This window comes from Carex rostrata, chromosome 13 (genome assembly GCF_964058835.1).
Source record: "Carex rostrata chromosome 13, lpCarRost1.2, whole genome shotgun sequence".
Taxonomy (NCBI): Eukaryota; Viridiplantae; Streptophyta; class Magnoliopsida; order Poales; family Cyperaceae; genus Carex; species Carex rostrata.
In genome coordinates this window covers 12,329,041-12,356,018 of record NC_135930.1, presented here as the reverse complement: position 1 = coordinate 12,356,018, position 26,978 = coordinate 12,329,041, and the positions used below count along the sequence as shown (strand labels likewise).

At 33.3% G+C, this 26,978-nt stretch overlaps 2 protein-coding genes across 2 annotated transcripts; one reads left to right on the top strand and one right to left on the bottom strand.

Annotated features, from left to right (window-relative positions):
* Nucleotides 1-5,427: 5,427 nt before the first annotated feature.
* LOC144563936 (uncharacterized) lies at nucleotides 5,428-8,301 on the top strand. The gene is made up of 3 exons (XM_078313392.1): nucleotides 5,428-7,118; nucleotides 7,226-8,042; nucleotides 8,114-8,301. Exons 1-3 carry the CDS (start codon nucleotides 5,517-5,519, stop codon nucleotides 8,299-8,301), a joined length of 2,607 nt encoding a protein of 868 aa, XP_078169518.1. The 5' UTR covers nucleotides 5,428-5,516.
* Nucleotides 8,302-17,038: 8,737 nt separating this feature from the next.
* LOC144563935 (vignain-like) lies at nucleotides 17,039-19,443 on the bottom strand. Its single transcript, XM_078313391.1, has 4 exons — nucleotides 18,911-19,443; nucleotides 18,320-18,555; nucleotides 17,792-17,932; nucleotides 17,039-17,305 (listed from the first exon to the last, which is right to left on the bottom strand). Exons 1-4 carry the CDS (start codon nucleotides 19,356-19,358, stop codon nucleotides 17,039-17,041), a joined length of 1,092 nt encoding a protein of 363 aa, XP_078169517.1. The 5' UTR covers nucleotides 19,359-19,443.
* Nucleotides 19,444-26,978: the final 7,535 nt, after the last annotated feature.

Genomic DNA, 26,978 nt, shown 5'->3' with positions numbered 1-26,978 from the left:
AGGCAATAAATAGTATTTGATTATTTGTCATTAATTCTAAGGATTGGTTTTCATGTTTAGCATGATATACAAAATATTTCTGAATTGATAAATAGGCATGTAAGAGCTGTGTAATTCAATCAAGAAAGAAAAGAAATAAAAAATAAGGGAGGGAAGGGAGATTCATGGGAGTCTTGTGTTCTTGAGTTGTTTTATTAATTTTTGACAGTTATATTATTATTATTTTTGACAATTCTAGGCTTCTAGCAGACTAGCAGCGATAATATCGTCTAATATATATATATATATTTGTAATTTTTAATATTTTTTTAGCATTTTATTTTTCAATGAATCAACTCAAAAATTTGAAAAAACTAAACGTAATTATAATTCATTTGACGTGACTGTTTTTCACTATTTTTGAAATGTCAAATCTTACATTACGTGAAAATAAATTTTGATCACATGATGTAACAAGATGTGATAGAATTTATTTACCCATTTCCATCACCTAAGTGGGTTATATAACCATATCTAACACATCATTCGGGAAATTTTTTATTGTACCTGCCTTTTCTTTTATTGAAAGCCCATGAGTGATATTTTATTAATCATGAGTTATGACAAAACCAATTATTCATCGTTTTGTAATAGTACATATAACATTTGTACTAGTACTTACACTATTACAATTGAAACCCCTTTAGTACTTACACTATTACAATTGAAATCCCTTTACAAAAGTAGAAAAAAAATCAGAAAAAAAACAGAACCAAGCGTTACTGTGCTCAGATTAGTAGATAGTGAGCCTACAGGATTTTCTGTGCTCATGCTCGAATTGGTAGTTTGTGAGTTTGCATAATTCCTTATCGTTTGTACAAAACAATGTTGTTGTGATCAAACCTAGGCAGGGTATCCAGATGAGTCTTTTGTGCTCAGATGAGGTTTGTGCTTAGGTTATTTACAAGAAAACACAGAAAAAAGAAGATAGGAAAAGGAAAGGAGAGAAAAAGAAAGGAAAGAAGGAAGAGAGACAGAGAGAAGAGGCAGGAAAAAGGAGAGATAGAAGGGAGGAAGAGGAACATCATTATCACCCAAAGCCATCATCATAACCCAAAACAAAAAACAAAAAAAGTAATACCTAATATATAAATTAACAAAAAAAAGATAAATATTACCCGAGCAACACTATCCATGTTAGGACGGAGAGACGACGAGCCCGATTGACAGAGCTGCGACTAGATTTGAATACTGTGTTAGTTTGTAATAATCTAGAAGTCAATAATACGATAAGTTTATCATATATGTTTTGTTCATGAATTGAATGGTTAATAAAATGTCATTTTGTTGCCTTGAGTATTATTGTATTTATGGATCATTTTGAATTCATTTTGAAACTCCATAATATAGATGATATATATTCTTAAAAGTCTCTAACCGAGGTAATTAACAGGAACACTAATTAACCGTTACAAGGTTAGTATGTGAATTAAAAGATGGTTAAGTTTTACAAACCATTGATAAGAGATGTCATTTTAATCACATAAGTACATGTTCCAGGAATATGGTATTTGATAAATCCCGAATGAAACATTAAATGAAATTGTGCCCGTATCATTAATATTTTAATTCAGTGTTAAGTTCTAAAATATGAGGCATTTGTCTTTCCTACTAAGAGATGTGTATGTGTGATTATTATCTAACGCTGTCTGTAAAAAACAGTTATAACGGTCGCTCTTCGGTATACATAGCTTAGCTTAGGAAGTGATGGTTTATCAAAAGTACTATTGTCCCTCGTATCTCTATACGAGTTATAGCATCACTGGGTCCCTTGGTAGAGTAAGATTATCTGCTAGTAGTATGATTATAAGAGTAATCATATTTGATAATCTGCTCAAGATTAAGAAAAGATCAAGTTAGCAAGGATGACACATACCTACCTGGAAACTGATCTGATAGCTATGAGACAGAAAAATTGACACAAGTACATAATTTACTGGATTGTGATATTGTACAGTACATCATCATCTGTGTAATTGGATGGTCATAGTGCATATGTCAGATGCCTCCTATGATTATAGAAGTTAAAACAATTTTAATTCTATTTACCAACATAACACAGATTCTATTGGGTCACACCGTATAGGAGCTAATCGGAGAATCTTGTTGATTAATTATAAATTGATTATGATTAATAATAATATAGTTATAATTAATTATACGTGATATAATTAAATTATAAATGTCATATAAAATGACAAGCAGAAACACAGATTAATTTATAAGCGTATAAGGTATGTTGTATAAAAGTTACTGAAACAACAACCGAGAGAAATATAATTGTACATGACAATTATATGTATATTTGATTTGAATTTTAAATATTAATTATGTATTTAAATTATGAACTTAAAACCTATTAAGAATTAAAGCCTTAATTAAATTAAAAAAACCCAAACCTATCAATTCATTTTAGGCCAAAGTGCAAAATCAAATTTGGTTTCTTCCTTTCAAAACCGAATTTGCTTCTTCCTCTTAAAACCCCCACATATATGGAGGGCAATTTGATCTTTTTAAAACTGATCCTAGACCCTATAAATAGAGGGGTGAGGGTAGAGAGAAAGTTACTAATTCACTCGTATCGTTTCATGTCGAATCGAATCGGTATTTTCTCTCTTTCTCTGTTTCTCTCCCAATTAGTATTTGTTTCTTGCGGGTTGTTGAGAAGTATATTTGTGGGATCAGTGAATAGTGTTTTTCTGAATTTTGCGATATTTCAGTTTTGCTTATTAGTAAATCTGAATAACTGCGAATTTGTGTTTTCGTGTTTTCATCTTTTCTCGATGAATAGTATTTTTGCAGAATCCTGCGATTTACGGTATTTCTGGCAAAAGAAATAAACCGCTTCCCGGTTAGTACTGATGGATAAACACTATTCACGATATCAGTAACATATTTTAGTACTGATGTACAGTACTGATGGATAAATCGCGATTTACGGTATAAGTAACATATTTATTTAATAAAAAACTAAATTCAAGAACTAAACTTTTTCAAATACAAATAACATATTATTTGAAAGAAATGAAACATTCCAACATAAAATTACTAATTGTTATGATAACAACTTAATTAGTTTTATAAATGAACATATCGTACTAATTGAAAAAATTATATCAGTAATTAAAAAAATATATGATATATTAATAATAGAAGAATTAATCAATTTCAAAGTAAGTAAGAAGAAAAAACATATATAAAAAATATTAGATGTATGTCCAAGCACAAATAAAACTACAATACATTATTTATAAAATTTATCATCACACACTACCATAGAAGAAAAAACAGCCGATTAATTATTTTCATCCGCAAACAGATATCTGTTAAGTGTATTTGTAATGATTTGACTGTCGTTAATAATTGAACGGCTGTTTAATCGGCCATTAAAAACGCTTTTTTTATAACACTGATGGAACGTGCAACAACTGTATTAGTACCGTACGTAGATTTCTCTGTGAATCTCATCTGCTACCCGAAAGGTTGTAGTATTTTTTTGGATCTGATTGGAGTTTGCGGAATAAATTAATAGAAAGCTAACAATATCAATATTTGTGTCAATTTAGAACGGACGCTCCGGATTCAGGCTCAAATTTTGAGTTATTTCAGACAATCCAGATTTCATCAATATATTATTACCTACCAAAAAATTGTTGTGAATCATTTTTAACAAATAATGTGTATTTTCTGATCCACATAATTTGTACTATGAATCAATATCTTTGTTTTTAATATTTAAGTAGTTGTATGAACTATTAACATGTTCATGATATCAAAATATACTTGCGTACAATATTTTACATTTTTTAGAAAAGAATTATTATTATTTTAGTTAGATAGAAAATCACTACTTTTTAATGGTTTAGATTTTTTTTTAGATTAAGTGATATTCTATCTATTTTAAAAAATAGTACATAAAAATAAAAAAATAAAAAGAATTATTTACTTGTACATATTGACATGAAAATCATGTTGAAATGTTCAGATTGACTATTTAAACATTCAAATTGACGATATTGTTTTCACATTACAGACCAATATGCACTATACAAAATATTATAGCCTCACTCAAACATAATTTATGTTAATTAAATGTCATTTTTCTTAATATAATAAAAGAATCGATTCCCAGTTTCCCACATTTCTGACGACCTGATTGTTTTTCATTACAACTGTTTAGGAACAATGTGATTCGTATAACAAAAAAACTGTTTTTTTTCCAATTGCAAATTTTGAAATATAGATGCTATATGGGTAATGATATTAAAACAATTCAATTTTTTATTAACACAACATCATCAAAATATTTTACTATATAAACAATTTTATCTTTCATTAAGTGTTTCCTTTAAAAACTAATTCTCTTTTGTATATTATATTAGCAGATAATTATTTTTTCTTAAAAGTTATGTTTTACAAAGTATGTTATTTTGTTCAAAATATGTTTTTCTATCATATATATTATTTTAAAATTTGTTCCTTAAAAGTTAGTTTAAAATATGTTTATAAACTTTATGTTATCGTATAATAAGTATTCGGCCATTTTTATTAATATTCTTAAAAAAATAGAAAATTTTAAAAATGCCCCTCTCTCTAATTTTTTTTCATACATGCCCTGACCGCCTGGGCCTGGGGCGGCCCAAAACAGCTAGTGAGGCGCCCCAGGGCCCGGCGGCCCATACCTTAAGTGAGGCGCCACCCCCTGGGGCGCCCCACTAGTCCTGTGATTTAAACGCATTTTCTGCCTCTGTCACTTCCCGATCTCAGACCTTCTCTGGAGGCGATAACTGGGGAAAATAGGTATGTTTTCTTAATTATAATAATTAGTAATTATAATTATAATAATTAGTAATTATAATTATAATAATTAGTAATTACTGTTCCAAATTTACTGTTGCACTTACTGTAGCGTACTGTACATTACTGTTGACATTTACTGTAGCGTACTGTACATTTACTGTTGACCTGTACTGTATCGTACTGTACATTATTGTTGGTATTTACTGCAGCGTACTGTACAATTACTGTAGCAATTGCTGTACACCTACTGTAGAAAAATTGTAATTTTTTTTAATTTTGTTTATTTATTTTTCAATTAGTCATTTATTAATGTACCCATTATTATGTCATGTAATACTTGTAAATTTTTTTTTTAAAATGTAGTTTGTTAAAGAAGAGATGTTAGTTGCACTGTACGTCGGCGGCAAGCTAGAAAGGGATGAAGATGGCGTGCATTACACGAAAGAAGTCGCATTTGGCTTCGAGATTAATGAAAATACCACATTTGAGGAACTGAAGCAGCTAATATACGAAAAGACATCTGTAAACCCCAACAGGTATGAAATAGAGTTGGCTACACGGATTGACAACTCACGTGGGGGGGGGGGGGTAGACCTTACTTTGTTAAGTTTCCAATAACAGATGCCAATTTGTGGAGAGTTGTGTATACTCAATTTGTAGCTTGTGGGGTCCCGGTAATGGACATATATTCGAAGAGGGTTCCCCGCACGAGGGCTGGACCTTCAAGTTCGGCTGGGGCTGGACCTTCAGGTTATGACAACCAGGGGTACCATCAGCACTCCCCTTATGACCACCAGGAGTACCACCAGCAATCCCCTTATGACAACCAGGGGTACCACCAGGAGTATCACAGCCCCGGTAATGACAACCAGGGGTACCACAACTCCCCAGAAAATACTGAAGAGTTACCACTACCACCCAGACAGACACCCATAATCCCTAGATTTCCAACTATGCCAGAGTCAGGACCGGTACCCGTTAATCGAAATGATGTTGATGTTGATGTTGATGCTATTGATGCCGTACCAGAAAGAGAAATGGAAACGGGGGATGAATACCAAGGGGTTTGGGAAGATGATGACTTATCAGATGGTGATGCAAATGTAGCAGGGTTGTCCAGGGCAGAAAAATTCCCGATTAGAGGTCGGGGGAATAAGCATCCGGTTGCCACATTCAACGACACCACAGCTTTCGAAGAGGCAGACATTAGTTTCTTTGGTCCTCGTGTTGTATACAACAAAGAACTTGCCGCAGGGCAAGTTTATACCAGCGTAGACGAGCTTGTAAAGAAAATATATGAGACTCATGTTCACGGCAACTGGGAATGTATAATACACAAAAGGGACCGAACAAGGTTAGTTGTGCTTTGTTCAACTCACCCGCACTGCGAGTTCCGCCTTTTTGCAACCCCTGCGGGTTCAGGGGAAGCATGGATGATTAAGAAGTGCGAACCACCTCATACATGCAAGTCTGCGTCCACAAGGACAGACCATTCAAATCTGACAGCATCACTAATTGCCGATGCAATTGAGGAGGACATTAAGTTGGATCCATCGATGAGCATCAAGGCGGTGGCTATGACCGTCAGACACAAATACAAATATGTAATCCCAAAATACAACAGGCTGTGGAGAGGTCGTGAACTTGCGATTTGCAGGATATTTGGTAGTTGGAAGGACTCATATGGCTATCTGGCACCATTGCTCCAGGCCATGGCAAGTACAAATGTCGGCACCGTATATGAGCGATGGCATGGCCCTTTTTTTGATAAAGACGGTGTACTAATAGAGGGAGCTAAACAATTCAAGGGCATAGCATGGGCTTTTGGTCCTTGTATCCAGGCTGTGCCATACATCAGACCTGTTATCAGCATTGATGCATGCTTCATGTCTGGCCGTTACGAGGGGAGACTACTCATAGCATGCGCATATGATGCTGAGAACCAGCTGTTGCCTTTGGCGTTTGCAATTGTTCGTAAAGAGGACGGCGAGAACTGGGGATTCTTTATGCAGTTTTTAAGAAGACGGGTGATTGGGGAAGGGAAGTTTTTCTGTGTGATATCAGACCAGCACAAAGGAATAAAATATGTTTTTGATCGTGAAGATTACGGTTGGTCAACACGTACTGGCCAGTGTGTGCACAGGTTGTGTATGCAACACGTTGCGGAGAACCTTTCCAAGGCAACCGGAGGCGACACGTGGGTTACTGATACATTTAGATGGAATTGCAGAAAGAAAAAGCCGAGAAGGGTGGTAGAGATGACTAGCAGTTTTGCAAGGGTACATGCATTTCAATTGTTTACATATATTATTGTACTTTAAGAAAACAATTTTTTTTTACTACAATTGTTTACTTACATTATTCTATTTCCTTATTTTCTATGTAGTACATGCCAAAGGCAAATCTCTACTTAATGAAGGTGGGGAAAAATAATCCCCGAGATGTCAACGAAGATCCAGCATACGAGAAAATATATCAATCCCGGGATGGAGGTTGGCGTTGGGGAATTATGACCACCAACGGATCCGAGTCGCTGAATGCAGTATTCAAGCAGAGCCGGATGTTGCCTGTGGCTGCAGTTGTAGAGGACACATTCTACAAGTTAAATGCCTGGTTTCAGGAACGGCGTGCTAAGGCCGCAGAATTAATAAGGATGAACCAGTCATTTTCAACAAGGGTGGAGGAGAAACTAAGACGACACAGAGACAAAGGTGCAACCATGACCGTGATCCCGATGGGTAACGATGGAACAGAATTCGAAGTGCAAAATCCAAATGAGTACGTTCCTACCACCCGTAAACCAGACGGCACTATGGCGTTTGTCAAGAGGGCTTGCAAGTACGTGGTTAAATTCGGAGATGCCAGGGCGGTAACCTGTACATGCCAAGGACCCCAGCTAAGTCACATACCCTGCAGTCACGTGATGGCGGTATGCCGAGTGAGGAACTACTGTGAGGATCACTATGTTGCTGACATGTACCGTACCGATTACCTTGCTTCCACTTGGGGTGGATCTTTCCATTCTTATCCTGATCAGCATGAGTGGCCTACATATGTCGGAGATAGAATATTACCTTCAGAAGGATGGATAAGAAAGGGAAGGAGGAGACACAAGCGTATTGTAATGACCATGGACGAGATGGGTGGTAGGCGACCGTCGGGAAATCGGGCTCGCCGTTCTGTTTCCGACAGGCGCAGGGCAGGTACGTAGAATTGTACAAAATTTATTTATGCTTTAATTATATTACTAACTGAATTGCATTGTTACATTTAGATGCAATAAACGAACACAACGAAAGAGAAAATGCCAGAGTTGTCGCTGAAGCAACCGGTAGAACACAACCCCCTCCTCCTGTAAGCCAATCATCTAGTAGCCAAGCCTCTACAAGTAATGCCGCACCTGCCACTGGTACCAGAAGAACTAGTCGTTTGTTAGGTTTATTCAGACGTGGTGGCAGATAAACTTGCTATTTTGCTTATGCGAATTGATTTATTTGGTATATGTGTATGTGTATGTGTATGTGTGTATGTATATGTATATGTATGTGTATGTGTATGTGTATGTGTATGTGTATGTGTATGTGTATGTGTATGTGTATGTGTGAGTTTTTTTGTATGTGTATGTGTATATATGTATGTGTATATGTGTATGTGTATGTGTATGTGCATGTGTGTATGTGTATGTGTGTATATTATACATATAGTTCACCAAAGAAATAAAAATAAAAATTAAAGTTATAAAAATTTACGACATCACTTCGTAAATATATCAAATATTATATTTTTTGGCATACACATACACATATACATAATATTTTATTTTTTGACATACACATATACATAAACCCAACACTTTTTTCAACAAAATTATTCAAATCAAAATACTAAGATTTCTCAAAAAAAAAAAAAAAAAAACCAAATTACTAATGGGGCGCCCCAGGGGGTGGCGCCTCACTTGGGGTATGGGCCGCCGGGCCCTAGGGCGCCTCACTTGGTGTTTTGGGCCGCCCCTGGTCCAGGCGGTCAGGGCATATTTAAAAAAAAATGAGGAACAGGGTTATTTTTAAAATTTTCTTTTTTTTCAGGGATATTAATAAAAATGGCCGATAAGTATTCATTATTTATTTTAATCAAATCTTTAAGATTGTTTAAGGGAATTACAACAGTGAATTGATTTTATTGTATTATTAAAATCTATCAACATTGTATATACAGATTTATTTTGTAAAACTTCACAATTTTTTTAACAATCTACTATAAAAAAATATTTTATCTATTAGCATTTTATCTTCTTTTTTTATGCAATAACACTAAGAAAACAACATGATTACTTATATTAAAAAAATATTCAATGCAAATTATCATAAATAGTTTGACATTCAACTAATTAAAATAATAAATTAAAAGTACAACAAAACACTACAAAATAACACATTTATTTGGTCGCAAGACTCAAGTTATTAGCATACATAGCCTTTAGCACCATATAAATCACGAATAACTAGAAGCATATCATCACAATTTTCAAACTTTAAATTAAGAAGTGGATTGCTTTCATTGCATAATTGAAAACTTGATTTTCAAGGTTTTCTTCTGACTGGGTAGGTGATTGATCCATCTATTAAATTAATAAAAATAAATTCTATATTTCTAAATTTATTATAAATATCCAAAAAATAAAATAAAATTTAAAAATTTAACCAGAGTTGCACTAGATTTCGAAATCTACTCAAACCGCAATTTTTTTTTGCAGTAATTCAGTCTAAAATCACAAAAAAATTGCGGTTTTGGAATTACAAAACCACAATTTTTTTTTGCTGTTTTACAATTCAAAAACCAAGGTTTTAAAAAAAGAAACGGCAAAATATTTTTGCGGTTTCAATTTTTTTTTCATTTTTTAGAAATATTTTTATTTAAATAGAAATATTTATAATTTATTTATTTTTTATATTGAAATATTAGAAATATTTAATATATTTCATTGAAAATAGATAAAATACTATATAATTTGATTTATTAGAAAGATTTCTACAAATAACCCGGATCAACATTTTTCATGCCGGATTTTTTGCGGCTGTAAGAAAAATTAATATATTTATTTATGTGTTATTTGAAAAAAATAAAAATACTTGGATTCTCAGTTATTGATCCCGGTTAAAAAGTTACTTCTAAGTAAATAAAGAAAATATTGTTATCCTTCTAGTGCATTTATTTTATAAAAAGTTGTTTCTATTTTTGAAAAAAAATTTAAGTTATTTAATGATTGTTATTAAAAAAAATTCTCAAAATAGATACAACTTTTTATAAATTAAATGTACTAGAAGGATCACAATATTTTATGTATTACGTAGAAGTGACTTTTAAATCGGGATCAATAACTCAGACTCCAAGCATTTTTATTTTTTTCCAATAACTCATAAAGAAATATATTATTTTTTTTCTTACAGCCGTAAAAAATCCGGCATGAAAAATATTGATCCGGGTTATTTGTAGCAGTATTTCTAATAAATCAAATTATATAGTATTCCATCTATTTTTAAAGAAATATATTAAATATTTCTAAATTTTGCGGGTTTTGTTTTTTTTAAACCGTGGTTTTGGAATTGTAAAATCGCAAATTTTTTTAGCAGTTTTAGATTGAATTACCGCAAAATTTTTTTGCAGTTTGGGTAGAATTCAAAATCCTGCACAACTTTGGTTAGTTTTTGAAATTTAATTATTTTTTTGGATATTTATAAAAAATTCTGGCTATATTTCCATGATAAAAAGAAAAGATCAACAAAATTCTGTAGCTTTTGATTTAACATGAATGCAAAATATAAAAAAAGAAAAAAAATCTAGCAATTATGAAAATCAAATAATTTAATGATCACTAAATTAATTACATCATGAAAAAATATGATAGTTAGGAAGACATTCAATTGAGAATTAAAATTGTTCATATATTAAATTTTTGTAAAGATGTTGTGTTAATTTTAATATGTGTAGTGTCGATATGCCGGGCTTTTTTCATAAACCATAATTAATAAAACGTTTTTTAGGGAACCAATATGATTGATTTTTTTTTTTCAAAAACCATAAGGACCGTGGGAACCCCACGGTCTCAAATTTTTTTTTATTTTTTTATAAAACAGAATTTTTTTTAATTTTTTTATTAAAATATTAGAAATGTTGAATATATTTCTTTGAAAATAGATGAAATACAATATAATTTGATTTATTAGAAATACTGTAATAAATAACCCGGATCAATATTTTTCAGGTCGGGTTTTTCGCGGCTGTAAGAAAAATTAATATATTTCTTTATGTGTTATTAGAAAAAAAAATAAAAATGCTTAGATTCTGAGTTATTGATTCCGGTTCAAAAGTCACTTCTAGGTAATCCAGAAAATATTGTGATCTTTCTAGTAAATTTAATTTATGAAATGTTGTATCTATTTTTGAAAAAAACAATAACTTTTAAGTTATTTAATAATTGTTATTCAAAAAGAATTCTCAAAATAGATACAACTTTTCATAAATTAAATTTACTAGAAAGATCACAATATTTTCTGGATTACCTAGAAGTGACTTTTGAACCGGGATCAATAACTCAGAATCTAAGCATTTTTATGTTTTTCTAATAACACATAAAGAAATATATTAATTTTTTTTACAGCCGCGAAAAACCCGACCTGAAAAATATTGATCCGGGTTATTTATTACAGTATTTCTAATAAATCAAATTATATTGTATTTCATCTATTTTCAAAGAAATATATTCAACATTTCTAATATTTTAATAAAAAAATTAAAAAAAATTCTGTTTTATAAAAAAAAAAAAAAAAATTTTGAGACCGTGGGAACCCCACGGTCTGAAAAAAAAATCTGTTTTTTTAAAAAAAAAAAAAAAAAAAAAAAATTTGAGACCGTGGGAACCCCACGGTCCTTATGATTTTTGAAAAAAAAAAATCAATCATATTGGTTCCGTAAAAAACATTTTATTAATTATGGTTTATGAAAAAAATTCCGATATGCCTACCCATGCTATATGATTGACTTATATATTCGTTAAATTAATTGTTAGCTGCTCATTAATAGCATTTAGTTAGATAATATTAACATTCAACTAACCAATAACTGAAAAATAAAGTCCACGAATGAACGGTAGATGAACATGACTTAGGTAGCTAGACACCCAGCCGACTCTTTAAAATAATAGATAAAATCATCATGATCACAATTTATTTTGAAGATCTATGTGCGCATTAGTCTTCGTATATAATGTTCGATCATACTAACTATAATCAAATTCAAACCTCATATGTGATATGTGATATATATCAGGGGTAAAGCTAAATTTTGAAATTACGAAAGTCAAACATACAATAAAAATCAATCATATAAATTTTTTTATGAATCATTTTATAATACTGTAACATTTTACTCTAAATTATATTAAATATCATATATAAATACAATTTAAAAAAAAAAAAAATGGAAATTAGTTGACTTTCATTTATTTGATCTAGGTCCGCCTTTGTATAATATGGCCGCAATATCTTATGCATCTACAAAGACAATCTACAAGAGTGATAATTTTTTTTAGTAAGATCAATATCTTAATTTCTGAAAATTTGTTTAAAAATATCAACCAAATTATGACTACTTGATCAATATCAATCCAATATATACGTAGGAATTCAGTAGAGCGGTACACAACCGTGAGTATGGCTGCACAAAAAGTTCGTAGTTTGTGATTCGATTTGAGTTTGATTCGAAAAAAGTTTGCAATTAATTCAATTTGAAATTAGTTCGTTTTGAAACAAATCAAATTAGCTTGGTTTGAATCTTATTCAAACTCAAACTCAGACTGAGTATAATTTGTGAACTATTTAGGTTCTAATCTCAAATAGTGCAACTAATGGATTCGACCATCAATCTTTTAATGCGGAACCAAACTTATATCATATCTCAAAATTGTTAATATAATGATAACTTATAATAGGAAAATGTTAGCGTAACAAATTAACAATGGAATAAGTTCTATTTAACTAGATCCATGCCGTGATTTTAATCAATCCAGCAGAATAAAAGGCAAGGGAATCTTGAGCCGGTCCATAATCCATCAGTGTGAATTCGTGAAAGGTAAAAGGAAACCATGTGAGTTTTGTTCCGCGAGAAAAAAACTAATGCACAAACTACTAGTATAACTAGGGCTACCAAAAAGTATTTGTAGTTTGTAATTCGATTGACTTTGATTCGAAAAATTTGTAGTTCGCAATTAATTATATTTGAAATTAGTTCATTCTAAAACAAATCAAACCAGTTCGGTTCGAATATTATTCAAACTCAAACTCAAATTGGGGTAGTTCGATTTGGTTTGATTTGTTTGCAGCTCTAACCGTGAGTGCAACTGAATTCACATGACCTGAGGTAACTTGTTCTTTCACATAGAGACCATGTGTCTTTGTCACTAGACTAAAGGTTGAAATTGGTACATAAAAAAAAAAGAACTTGTACAGAAATTCTACAATTGAAAACATAAAAGGTTGAAATTTAAAATAACATGAAGCTACAATTCCATAGGAATAGGATGGATCGTTGCAGATTTATTTGGGGCTATATGGGCTGCACTGCAGTGTAGCTGGGCTACAGATGAATTATATGTCTGATACAGGCTGCAGCAAATCCATACTAAAAATCTAGTCGTATCATCTTTGACCATTTATGGAGGCTGAGTAAGACTGTAAGAGATGTACGATGGCTATGTTAATTGTTAACAACTAAAAGCACAACTTAAGAGGCAGATCAGATAATTAATAATCTCTAAGTGAGGGGGTGGGGGGGGGAGAAGTAGCTTCTTATCCATAGCGACCACACAACACTGACATGAAAATATGAAATAGATGAGCCAAACATACCTATATGATACATAATTGTGGTAAAAAAAAATGAGGTATCCGTAAATAAAATAATTAAAATAATGCGATTGTCACTGCTCACAAGGAAATATTGCATCTGCATCCTGCACCGACCACGGAGCCCGACACCCAATTTCCAATGATTCAATTCATGCGTCCTTTCCATTGCATAAACGCCAATACCTCACTTCTTTTTGCCTACCTCGCTCCTCCAAATGTACACGAATCAACCGGATCTACACTACTTGCTCCTTTTCGCACTATTTATTTTAGTATATCAGTTCGAACTGAATTTTTTATGGGACGTACCTTATTATCTTCTGTCCCCCGCATACCTACCGCATTTGCATGCTCATATATATCATATCATATTATCATATATATATGCCTTCTGCTTAATTTCTTCATGATTCGAGCTAGTAACCGTATCCGTATATATGCACGACTTAGTCAATGACAATGATCCTTCTTAACAATTTACATACTTTTCTTTTTATTAACAACTAACATTTAATCTAATCTAGTAACAAAGGATAATTAAATGAAAGTAGCTAGGTGGATTACATCTTCAATTCATTGAAAATTCGGAAGGAGATATAGAAAAAGTGATTTAAATAACAGGGTACGAATTAGAGGTGCTATCGGGTCGGGTCGAATTCGGATACTATTATATTTGGACCTGTATCCTAAAAGTGTTAGGGTCCAAATTTCGATTCATACACTTATCTGTTTCAATTCGGATCGGGTCCGGATCCAGGTACCTATTTACCCGTATATATTTTGGGTCTAGTTTTTCGGTTCCGGATAGATATATACCCATAACTTGCTTGTAGATTATCGGATCCGGTTACGGGGCGGTTTCGGATCTAGAGCGGATATATGTCGCAAAAAAATCAAGAGGATGGAGAGAAAATAACTTTTGAAAAAAAAATATTGAAAAAGAGATATAATTTTTAAAAAATAAAATATTAGATATGACGATTTCATTTTCTATGGTTCAAAAAATCTATAAATGTAATACTAATAATTTGTAGAAATGACATATTAATGAGAGCAATAAATTTTCATTATTATGCAGAGGATATCAAAGCAAATATTGAAGGATAGATCCATAGTAATAAATTTTATTTAAAAAATTAATGCGACTGTTATAGAAGAAATAAATTTGGCATTCATCTATGTGTATAAACATAGCGAATATGTCACTGCATTTTATTTTCTCAAATTCAAAAAAGCACTGGACTCACCACGGCTTATGCAAAAATTAATATGTAAAGTTGTATTTTTATATATTAATAGTTATTAATATATGTTTTATCGGGTATTTATACGGGTATCTGGTTCGGTTCGGTTATGGGTCGGATAATTAAATGAAACTCATATCCTACCCATTACAGTATCGGTTCTGATTCGGATTCGGGTCGGATATTAAATTATTAATTTTGTAACCATACCCATAATTTAACCGGTTATATTTTTTAAACCATACTCTATCAAAATTAATTGGATCTGAATTGGTTCCGGGTCGGATCCGGTCCGGTTCCGGATCAGATCCGGGTAATCGGGTAAAAGTAGCACCTCTAGGGCCTTACATTAATTGAATGAGAGAATATCTTTTCTTGGGCCCTCAGAACTGAGATCGTATTTCTCACGATCTGACCCATATATGCAGTTATGCTGATGCACCGGCCTTTGAAAGAGATCAGATCGGGTAAAGCTTTTAACAGAGCCATTTTGGCGTCATGCAGCGCACTAACCATATAAGACCTAGCCTTGACACTCAGTGGCGTAACCAGGAATGATCGATAGGGGGGGCCTAACTAGTTTCTCAGGAAAGAATTATCTGCCACATACAGTGGCCTAATTGTTTCATTATGACTGAAAATTTCTTACATTTGTTTATTTATACCAATTAGTCAATTACACAAAGATTGTTTAGTTATTTTCTAATAAAAATGACAATGAAGTAGATTTAATATGAAAAATGAAACTATAAAGAAAGCACCATATTTTGTTATATCCTGGTACCTAGCTATTTTTCAGAATAAAAACATTTAGCAATTTCAATCAAAAACTAGCACAATTTCATATTGCAATCCTTATGATGTGACTTTTTAATCAAACTCTAATTTCAAGATAATTACCACAAAGTCTTCTCTTGAATCAGGCAGTTATTTAAAACTGAAAATTGCTAAATTATTACCTTTCTCAATCCTGATCGCGTGAAGAGAAGGGCATCAATTTTCACTTGAGATCGAGAGAGAGATCGCGTATTCGCATTTGCCGTTTGGGATGGTTCGCATATTTGCGTATTTGCGTTTTTCAGAGATTGCGTTTGCCGCTTGAGAGAGATCACGTTTTCCTCCTTTGCCTTAAGGCCTATGTTTGATTTAGCAAACCAACATGTTCCTTGAATTGGGCCTACGTTTTTCTCCTCTACCTTAAGGCCTGCTTAGAGAGGCCTTCGGTGCTAAAGGGGGTGCCCAGCTTTTCTTTTGATTAAAAAGACTCTGTAAAAATTTTGGGCCAAGGGGGGGCCAGGGCCCGGGCTGGCCCAGGCCTTGGTTCCGCCCCTGTTGACACTTGACAGGTCCGGCAAACTGTTCAACTTTGTACTTCACCCGTGAAATAATTCACCAAACAAACTCAAAAATGATTTTGATATATTTTAAATTGTTGCTTATTGGAACCATATATATAATAAAACAAATTAAGGAGAAAGCAATTCAGATATTGAATGAACCATATTATTTCTTTTCTTCTGAATCCTTTAAAATTATTTTCTATAATTCACTACATTAATTGGGCAATTTAATTAAGCACTCCTTGCAGCACACCAAATACTATCATTATGTTACTCTCTCCTCTGTTTTCCTCAAACCAAGCTTCTCTTCTCTTCTCTGAGCTTTTTCTTTCTTTACGACTCTTGTAAGACAGTTTTACGCAACTGTCTCCGATATGTTCTTCCTGCATCATAGCATCAGAACCATTCAGATAAATATTCTGATTAGGTCTCTATTTGAAGAGAGAATTAATGGGCACGCAATTGTAACAATAGATTTAATTAATGCTAACAGTTCACTAGTTCTTGTCATGTGAACTTAGAATTGGTATTATTTCGGAAATTTAACACTCAAGCTGATAGATTTGAACCATGAAATGTATTCACCTGATTAATTATACTACTTAATCCAATTTATATTTACTGAGTACCATATTCATTAATATTCAACTTTTTGCCTGAAACAAATAAATTAATCCATTCCTTTAATCCACATCATTTTTTACCATGAAATCTATGAGCATGCAAGTATGTCAGAAGGATTACCCTTTGGTGACGGGTTAGGGGAGGTTTTGAATGGATATGAGGAATCCATTGCAATCCCGCAAAGTCCTTCCTTTGCGTCAATACCGCGCTGCATCCTGATGTAGCCCTGCTCTCCCCAACTGGGACCCCACGAGTTTTTCACAATCCAATACTTGGTACCATCTGCTTCTACACCATAACCCACCACAGCAACTCCATGGTTTAGATCTGTGGTGCAATTGCCAGTGAACACCCCCTATGCAGCAAATAAAACACTAATTAATTTTTAAAATTGTCAGAATTAATGTTTTTTTTTCCTACTCCTTTCTCGCTTCCATTGTTAGTATGTGAGAAGTTGGCAAGTTGCAGAGGTAACAAATAGGATCTCTTTTTTTTTGAAACCTTGACAGTAGTTGTCAAGTATAATTGTCATTAATTAAACATAAATTATATCAATCGTTCTACATTCAGAACGTCATCTATATCAAACTCCATCAACATCAATATCAAATAGGATCTCAATTGGATAATTTCATCATTATTTGGGCTTATTTAGGCCTGTGTTTATTTATTAACAATTTTTGGGATGATAGGAGCCTCTTAATTTTTTGGGCCATAGAAATCAATCAATTGATATTATATAGTTGTTCATACTCCACCAATCAGTTCAGTGGTCCAATGATGATCTATCGATCGTTGATTGACCCTGTTGTTTAATTACTAAAAGTGATTTGCTTGTAACCTCAGAGTAGAACTGGAATTGCTTGCTAGAAGCTTCAATAGATACAGAAACAGGCTGATTGGCAACAGCTTTGAGCAGAGCCGCCTCATCATTCTCTGGTACATTTTCATATCCATCTATCACTACTGCTGGTGAGTTCATCTGCATAATGGGTCCCACCAACACAAGATGGAAAAAGGACACAAAAAAAATTCAGTCGGACAATTCAAGAGCATCAAGTAATATTCAGACATGTTTAAATTGAGTTTATCATGCTGGAGAGTTCATCTATCACTATTGCTTCCAGATGACCACAAATTAATGCTACATTTTAGATCAACTTCAAAATTCTAATATTAACAGAGGCATTATTATCAAGGTACGCTCACTATGAAATACTAAGCACTGGACCAATGGTTAAAAAATTCATTGGGCCAATTAGTGAAATTTAAGTGATGCATAATATATATCCCCAAGTTAATGTATCATACATATTACTCTCAGTGGCAATGTTTTGAAAATTCAAACATTGCTTGGTGGTTTAATTACCTTCGAGGAATTGCATGTTCCATTTTGGGCCATGTACGGATAGGCAGATTCCGTTGTGATGCCCCCAGCAGTCTTGATAAATCCGAAAGCGTTCTCCATCAGACCTCCATTGCACCCATTGTCGTCACTGGTATCACAGTCAATGAGTTCTTGTTCCGACAAGGAAACAAGGTTCCCTGTCTTGATCTGATTTATTCCCTCCACTGACACAACAGTCGAAAAGGCCCAACAGCTACCTGAAATTTCCATCAGTCAAAGCATATTAATACCAGATTCTTGCATTTTATGATAAAAATAGTCCTCGGATAGCTTGAGCTTGATTTCAGACTTTAAATGATGAATGATATTTAGTTGAATTCAGAAAATTTTCTATATGATGAACCTGAAAAGTTTTATTTACAGTACCAAATAACTCCTGTTAGCCGCATATGCTAAAGTGCATGAAATTGTATGGACAAGGCCTACAGCACGCGCGTGTGCGCACACACACACATTATACTTGAGCACAATTTTGTTTAGTCTCATTTCTGTTTCAAAAATTGCGCAATTATAAGTTTTTGATAAATGCATAAATAAATTTCCTTCACTAACCGCATTTTCCTTGATCTTTCACACCAGTAACAGCTCCTTTCTGCCTCCAATCGATAGACACCGGTAGATCGTGAACATTAACATTTTCATATAGGAAATAATCCATCCTAGCACGAGGATGAAACATTCTATGTTCTTGAACCCTGGAACCAGCATAGCTGCCTTTAAATTCCTCCTTTGTCAAATCACCGAATTTGTTTAGCGCGAGCTTATACGGCTTTCCCTTCTTGTTGAACTCATGAATGAACTTTGCATTTTCTTTGAAAACACCGAACCGTTTGTGCTTCTCGTGGTGGTCACGTGGCACCGCATGGTGGTGTTGCCATCGCTCATATAAGTCCCACAAACTCTCTTCTGACTCAAGGTCTTTGTCATTAAATGGTATGGATGTTATAAGAGGGACCAAGGATAAAGCTAATATAATGGCTAGAAAGAGAATCTTTTCCATTGGGAATGAATGTTTTGGAAGATGATTGTATTTGAGTTTTGAGTGTGAGGATCTTGAAGTGACACTGAGTTGGGTTTTATAGAGGGAGAGGCGCGCGTGATAAATTCAGATCCAGTGAAATACCTGACCGCGCGTGTAGAATGATCGAGATATGAGTCGTTCGTTCTAATGTGGCACGAATATCAAAGCATAACCCCCTGTATTCCAAATAGGAACCAATGCAAATTGATATTGGCCTGACGGTGAGTATCCTATTGCCTTTGATACCGAAGGAGATACTCACTTGAGGTGCGATTAGCAGTTTCTTAAAATGTGATCTAGATCTGCATGCATGACTTGGTTACTTAATTTTTTTAAGTTTTTATCTGATTAGACATTATAAAATTTAAGTATTGGTCTATCATTTATTGAATCTAAAAATGATTACTGCATGCATGCATGCATGTTCTTTGTTCTAAATGGAAATTTCCTATTAATATTGTATATATGTAGTTCGTAATTTTAAAATTTCTAGTTTAAAAAAATAAATATGTAGATATATGGATCCACACATTTTATCACATATATATGTTGCTTATACGCTGCATGTAGTGAACTAATTAATTGCATGTACGTATATTGCAAGTGACCCATCTAAATCATTAATGATAGACAATCAAAGATATATATATAGAGTACGTTACGTTCTAATGAGGTTGAATGTAAGTACTAATTAGAATTAACGACATACTTTAGCGCTAAAAGAAAACTGTGGTACTTTTTATGGTCATACAGGCCAGGGCCATGCTATCTATGCATGCCCATGTCATCTCTAAACTAATTTTGTTGAAAATTGTTTCCTTCTCCACTACTTTATCTTTTCTCAATATTCGATCATTTTAATGTTTATAATTTTTTTTTTATTTGATCTCTTGACGGTTTCGGTACTTAATTTCAGCGATCAATGGATGAATATATGGACCATATTAATTAGCAGGAATTTAATTAATTTATGTGGGCAGGAGGTTTAATTTATTCCCTTTGGCAAATGCTTGCTAGACAAGTCTTAATTTGGAAGAGCTAGCTAGCTAGGCATCTAACATAAAGGTGTAGAGAAGAGAAACATCAGACCGAGAACCCGGAGCTTTTAGCATGGTTTTAATTTGGTGCTGTTAGGCCATATATACACGGCATAACGGTACGACTCGCCTCCATCAGGTGGGACGTGGGAAGGTCTTTTTGTGCCTTTGTTAAACGGTCTCAAACCAAAAGCTACAACCGGTGCAAAGTGGTGCAGAGGGGTACAAATTAGTAGTGTTGTAAAATTCGTCCGTATAGGCCTGAATTAAAAAGAATAATTATAACAAATCCCCCACTCCCATCCCCCCATTTTTCCCGCACTCTCTCTCTCTTCCTTAACTGTCATATATCCTCCCACTAATTTCTCTAAAAGTTTCCTTTTATCCCCCCACTAATTATAAGAAAACCCCCCCACTCACATCCCCGCATTAATTATGCATTTCTCTAATAACAATTCCCACGTTAATTATTGCTTTAAAAACAATTTGCGCATTAATTATACTGTTATCTAATAACAAACACTGTTAATAAATGCTTATCTGTTAATTGATGTTCAAAAAATTATTTATCATTATTTCTGAGAAGTATTTACCCTTGTAACATAGAGTATTTATCCATGTAACATAAAGTATTTATCATTATGCATGAGAGTATTTATTATTGATGTTTTACTGAAAGTTGCAAGTATGCCTGAGAAGTATTTATCCATGTAACATAAAGTATTTATCCATATAATGTAAAGTATTTACCCATGTAACATAAAGTATTTATCATTATGTCTTAGAGTATTTATTATTGGGTGAGATGATTGTTTATTTAATGGTCTCCAGTTGTGCGGGGACGATTCAAAAAAAAAAGAAATTTTGTGCGGGAACAATTAATGGATTGATTTATTCTTTCATAAATAGAGATCATTGCATAGGGTTTAATACCTGATAAATTCAAGTTAAATACTTTGATGATTCAAGTTAAATACTAACAGTTTTTTAAACGCTCATTAATGATTGAGCGGTCCCCCATGTTTAATGGTCCCCAGTTGTGCGGGGACGATTCAAAAAAAAGAGAAATTTTGTGCGGGGATAATTAATGGATTGATTTATTCTTTCATAAATAGAGATCATTTCATAGGGTTTAATACCTGACAAATTCAAGGTAAATACTTTAATGCTTCAAGTTAAATACCCGCAGTTTTTTAAATGCTCATTAATGATTGAGTGGTCCCCCCATGTTTTTTTTGGCAGTATCTGCGGGGATAAATGCGGGAATAAACCTGCGGGGATTGTTATCACTGTCCAATTAAAAATTGATCCGTTAATGTGTAACCTTAGATATAAGATTCTCCTAATTATCTCCGCACTTTCATTCCTGTATTTTTCTCCGTATTAATTTCTATAACTACCATGAGAGGGCTATAAAAACTTTAGCACTGATTTTTTTTTCCTAAAATATTAATACTTATGTACGGAATTATTTATCTCTAAGAACGAAAGTATTTATATCTATAAGATAAATCATTTTTACATAAATAACTCTCTCCAACCACATCTCAAACTATATGGGGACTATACATGTTTTTAGAGGTGAATTTTTTTCTTTGTTTATTCTCGTCCACATTTCTGATGATCTATGAAGAATTTTATCAATCTAAAATCACGAATGTCTTCTATGGAATTTTCTTTTTCAAATGAGATCCATGATGACGTACTTTCAGGATCGTCGTCACACAAATATTTATATCTCGTCGTGCAAGTATTTATACCTATACTTGCAAGTATTTTTTACATATGATACTGACTGACATATGAAATTATTAATATCAAGTATTACAAGTATTTATACCTATACACTAGAGTATTTATACATATGTAAAAAATACTTGAATAATCACCTCGTATAAGTTTATCGTGGTGAATATTTTTTGTCATATATTTTAGTGGGTATCATAGTACAATCTTCATAAATTGTAGCTGCGGGAACAAGAGGGAGGATAGGAGTGTGGAGATGAATATAATTATTCTTATATATATACTACTCACTAAAGTCTACAGCCGCGGATAAACAATACACATAATGTAAATCAAGAGTTCAAATATTTCTATTTTTGAGCAAGTATTATATCATAATCCATTAATTTTCTATTAACATTTTTTTTAAAATTTATATGCTCAAATAAAATGGTTAGGTATAATCTATATTATTTTTTCTACATACACATAATTTTTTTTTTAGTTTTGTTATGTGAAACAATAAGTTAAAAACAACATAAAAAAAGTTATCTACATTAGTGTATTCTTTTAAAACTCTTCATAACGATTAAAATAAATTTAAATATTATAATTTTTTACTATACATAAGAAAAATGATATATATATATAATATTTAATAAATTTTATTTTAACATAAAAATTTAATTTTACAAGTTATTAATATTTTAAAATAGAAGACATCAACCAAACTTTCTAGCAAGCATAGGATAGTTGCTCTATTTTAAAAAAAATTTAATTAGTTTTCAAGAATTTGATTTTGGACTCTTGCCTCTAGAAAGAAAAAAAAAAATACTCTATTCTGTGAGTCCATAGTTTTGCAACAGTTTTTGTTGATAAAAGTTGTGCAACAGTTTAGTCCCAATTACCTCTATGATTTTGCTGCGCGCGTAGTCCAAATTTTAGCCCAAATAAATAAGAAAAGAATTATTAAAAAAAAATGCTCCTGCCACCCGTGCCTCAGCGAATAGCAATGTGTATCCTCTGCATTAACTCAAAAGGAAAAGGAAATGTTTTGAGTTCATAAATCTCAACTGTCTTATTTTAAACTGTGTAAATCTAGCTCTTGTCTATAACATAGAGATCTTTTAATAATAGTGCGGATCTAGTCCGCACAAATTTTAAAACATATTAAATAATTGAAATACATTAACTCACAAGACACTAGTGGAGTAAATAGAATCAGGATCGGTTATGTACGGATATCAGTATCGGTTCACAACCGATCCTGATCAGGGCGTTACAGATACCAAACAAATCTGTATCGGTTGTTACAACCGATCCTAATAGTTACTATCTGGATCGGTTGTACTGTAGAACCGATCCAGATGTATATTTTAAATTAGATTTTTTTAAAATTCAGAAAAAATAGAATCAGGATCGGTTGTACTGTAGAACCGATCCAGATGAATATTTTAAATTAGATTTTTTTTAAAATTCAGAAAATAATTATCAGGATCGGTTCATACGTAAGAACCGATCCTGATAGTTACTATCAGGATCGGTTCTTACGTATGAACCGATCCTGATAATTATTTTCTGAATTTTTTTTTGTAAAAAATTCTATCTGGATCGGTTCTTACGTAAGAACCGTTCCTGATACTTTATTGAATTTTTAAAAAATAATTTTTATTAAATGGCCAGCTTCCATATTTATTTAGCTGGCCAAAATTTCAAATTATCACAAATCCTAAATTAATTATCAATAAAACACATCCTAAATTAATTATATATCATACACATCCTAACTTATTACAAAAAATTCATGTTCATATATGCATGGAAATTCGGATAAAACACCCTAAATTGTTGTACTTCTTCTCGACTTAATTTCTTTCAGCAAAAATTGGGCCCACATTTGGCGAAAGTCGGCCAAGCGTTGTACCGTATATTTAGCGGGAATATCCTGCATTTTTAGAATTTGTGAAGAGCATATATATACAATTAAAATGTGTATTTTATTATATTTGAAGCAACAATGCTTATTTTTGAAAAATTTATAAATGCATATATACCTTCAATTGCGGAAAAACATCGAGACAGTGCTTTATTATGTCTTGCATGAGCAACATGGTATAATATGCACATTCCCAGCCGGCCGGTTGTTGTGGGCACTATATAACAAGTTTCAAAAAAAATAAAATGTTTGTATTACGAGCATACAAATGGCTTATATGTATATTCACAAATGTGTGCATCTAGGTCATTATAATCATATCGCAATAGAAACTATTACCTTGCAATCGTTACGAACCGTTAAAGAAGCACCCATTTCCCTCATGAAGACGCTGTTGAAATATGAAAACATTGAACAATCAGTACTTACGAGACATTTTTGAAATGATAATATAATAATAAAATCATTAGTATTCTAAGGAAACGTAAAATTTAGGAAAGACACTTACTCCTCGATAGCAGCACTGATCATCAGCATTCTTTTAGACTTCTTATCGGAATCGTACACGTACAATGCACGTTCTCTTGGCATAAGCACGACCAATATCCAATGATTTCTGCATGTTAGGTTTGTAGCATGTCATATTATTCAATTTATATGAATTGAAAGAAATATAATAAAATTAGAATATATATATATATAACACTAACATCTGATGGTATGGTATGAAGATTAATTTCTTGTCCCGATTTTCTCGGAGTGCTTTCCCTATGTATTGAAGAACACGTCCTCGGTCATCATTCAACAGGGTGGCATTCGTTTGATTGGGGTCCATGAAACCAACCTGCTCATCGGGATATTCCTCCTTGAGGTATTTGTGCCAATACCTACAAAATAAAGACACAAAGGTGATCTCAATTTTGTGAAATTTGAATTACAAGTACTAAAATTCTGCAATTATTACAAATATTAACTCACAACATCTAGATCTGAACAACTGGTACAGTGAGCCACTCCCGTGGTGTAAGCAAGGCCGCATAATCATCTGCATAGACGCGTACGGAGTCATCTGAACATAAAAGATCAGCTGGGGAATCGATTTCGATTGGACTGCCATCTAGCTCCAAAAACCGATCACGAATATGCTTGAATGTCTGTCCCAGCTTGTCAAAATTGATACCATCAAATGCCTTGCAGTGACTCGTTGCTTTCGGACCTCCAGGAATAATCATTTCTTTTCCTGTTTCCTGCAAAATTTCATAATAAATTGAAGTAAAATCCAAAATCAACTATAACTGTATCACATAAATACTAATTCGGAAGTATAAGAACTTGTAATAATAATATACCTCATCTGAACCTATCACTATCATGGACATCGGCCATGCAGTGAAACTGCCGAGGGCATCCTTTAGGGTTTCCTACTCGCCATTTGGTACAGGTAATGGGTGATCTATGAAGTCCGCATCGAAAATACCATCAACCATTACTCTTGCATGGTCGAGCGGCATCGGCCTGCTGTGAATTGTTCCACCGGGTGCAACTGGAACATGAATTGTCCCCATGGCTACTTGAATAGTGTTCCCATTGACAACTGCCTGGAGTTTGCAGCTTATTTCTGCCTCTTGTTCAGATATATGTATTTACTCGAATAAACTAAAACGTATGAACACTAGAACATGTAATGGAAAATAAATTGTGAAATCTGAATATTATTGAATTTGAATTTGCATTACCTCAGTATACCCGAAAAGATTTGCAATTGGTTTGACTGACTGGCTGCTGCTCTGAATGACTGTTGGGGTAAACGTCTGAACTTGTTGGCCCATTGACTGCTGAAGCAAAAGTGCAAGTTCAGACCTCATTTCTTCCCTCATTTTTGCTTATAATCTCTCCTCTATTTCTCTTACTTTCTCCTCCATTTCTTCCCTCATTTCTTCCCTCATTTCTTCCCTAATTTTTTCTTCGGAACTCGAGGGAGCGCGTCTCCTCCTTATTGAGCTCTTCTCGTATGTTTTTCTAATAGGAACCAAACATCCCACTCCTCTCACCCTCCCAGGATGTTTCGGATTTGGCAGAGATTTTCCGAGAACATCGTCGTATCGTTCGACGGCCAACAAGCCTTGTTTCAGAGCCGCCTCTTGTTCTTCCTGGAATGACAACATGTTATAAACTAATAAATTAAAGTTGAGGTTTCAATGAATGACAATATCTAAAATTCTCACAATTTTCTTGATGACCGGTACATATGTTTCTGGATAAAAGCGTTCCTTGGTCTCCTTATAGAGCTTTTGTCTTCCTAGTCTCCAGGTGACGTGCCTATGCTCAATCGACATATCAAGGACCTCTTCTGGTTTCAATGCACTTGTTGAGCCTTGCGAAGATGGATCACTAGATGCTTTCTCGTCTGCAATCGCCTGCATAGCATCTGTAAGCCTACTCCGAAAACCCTCACCCATGTAACCTCTAGATCCTAAGAAATGCCGATACTCGTTTTTGGCCTGATTCTCCTTTCCAATCTTGCTGGCATTCTACAATGTCAAGAAAGTTATTGTAGGCCTTAATTATAAGAAAATTTAAATTCTTACTTAGAGATAAGGTAGGTGATCCGCAGAAATAAACATACCTGAAACTCCTCCGTCTCTCGGTACTTGACAAATACCTCCCAGTCTTTTTCTTCCATATTTTGCTTGGCAAAATCGGGAGTCTCACCCGCGCGCCACACTTTAGTCATGTCGTTTCGCCACTTCCGGTGACAAGTAGCCATTTTCTGATAATAATAGTCCCTCACTTTTACATCATCTTTTATACCCCACTTCAGCTGCCAAACAAATAGAAATCAAAATTTAGAGTTAGTTAATATCAAATGAAAGCTTGTGAACTTAGTACTATGTTATTTAC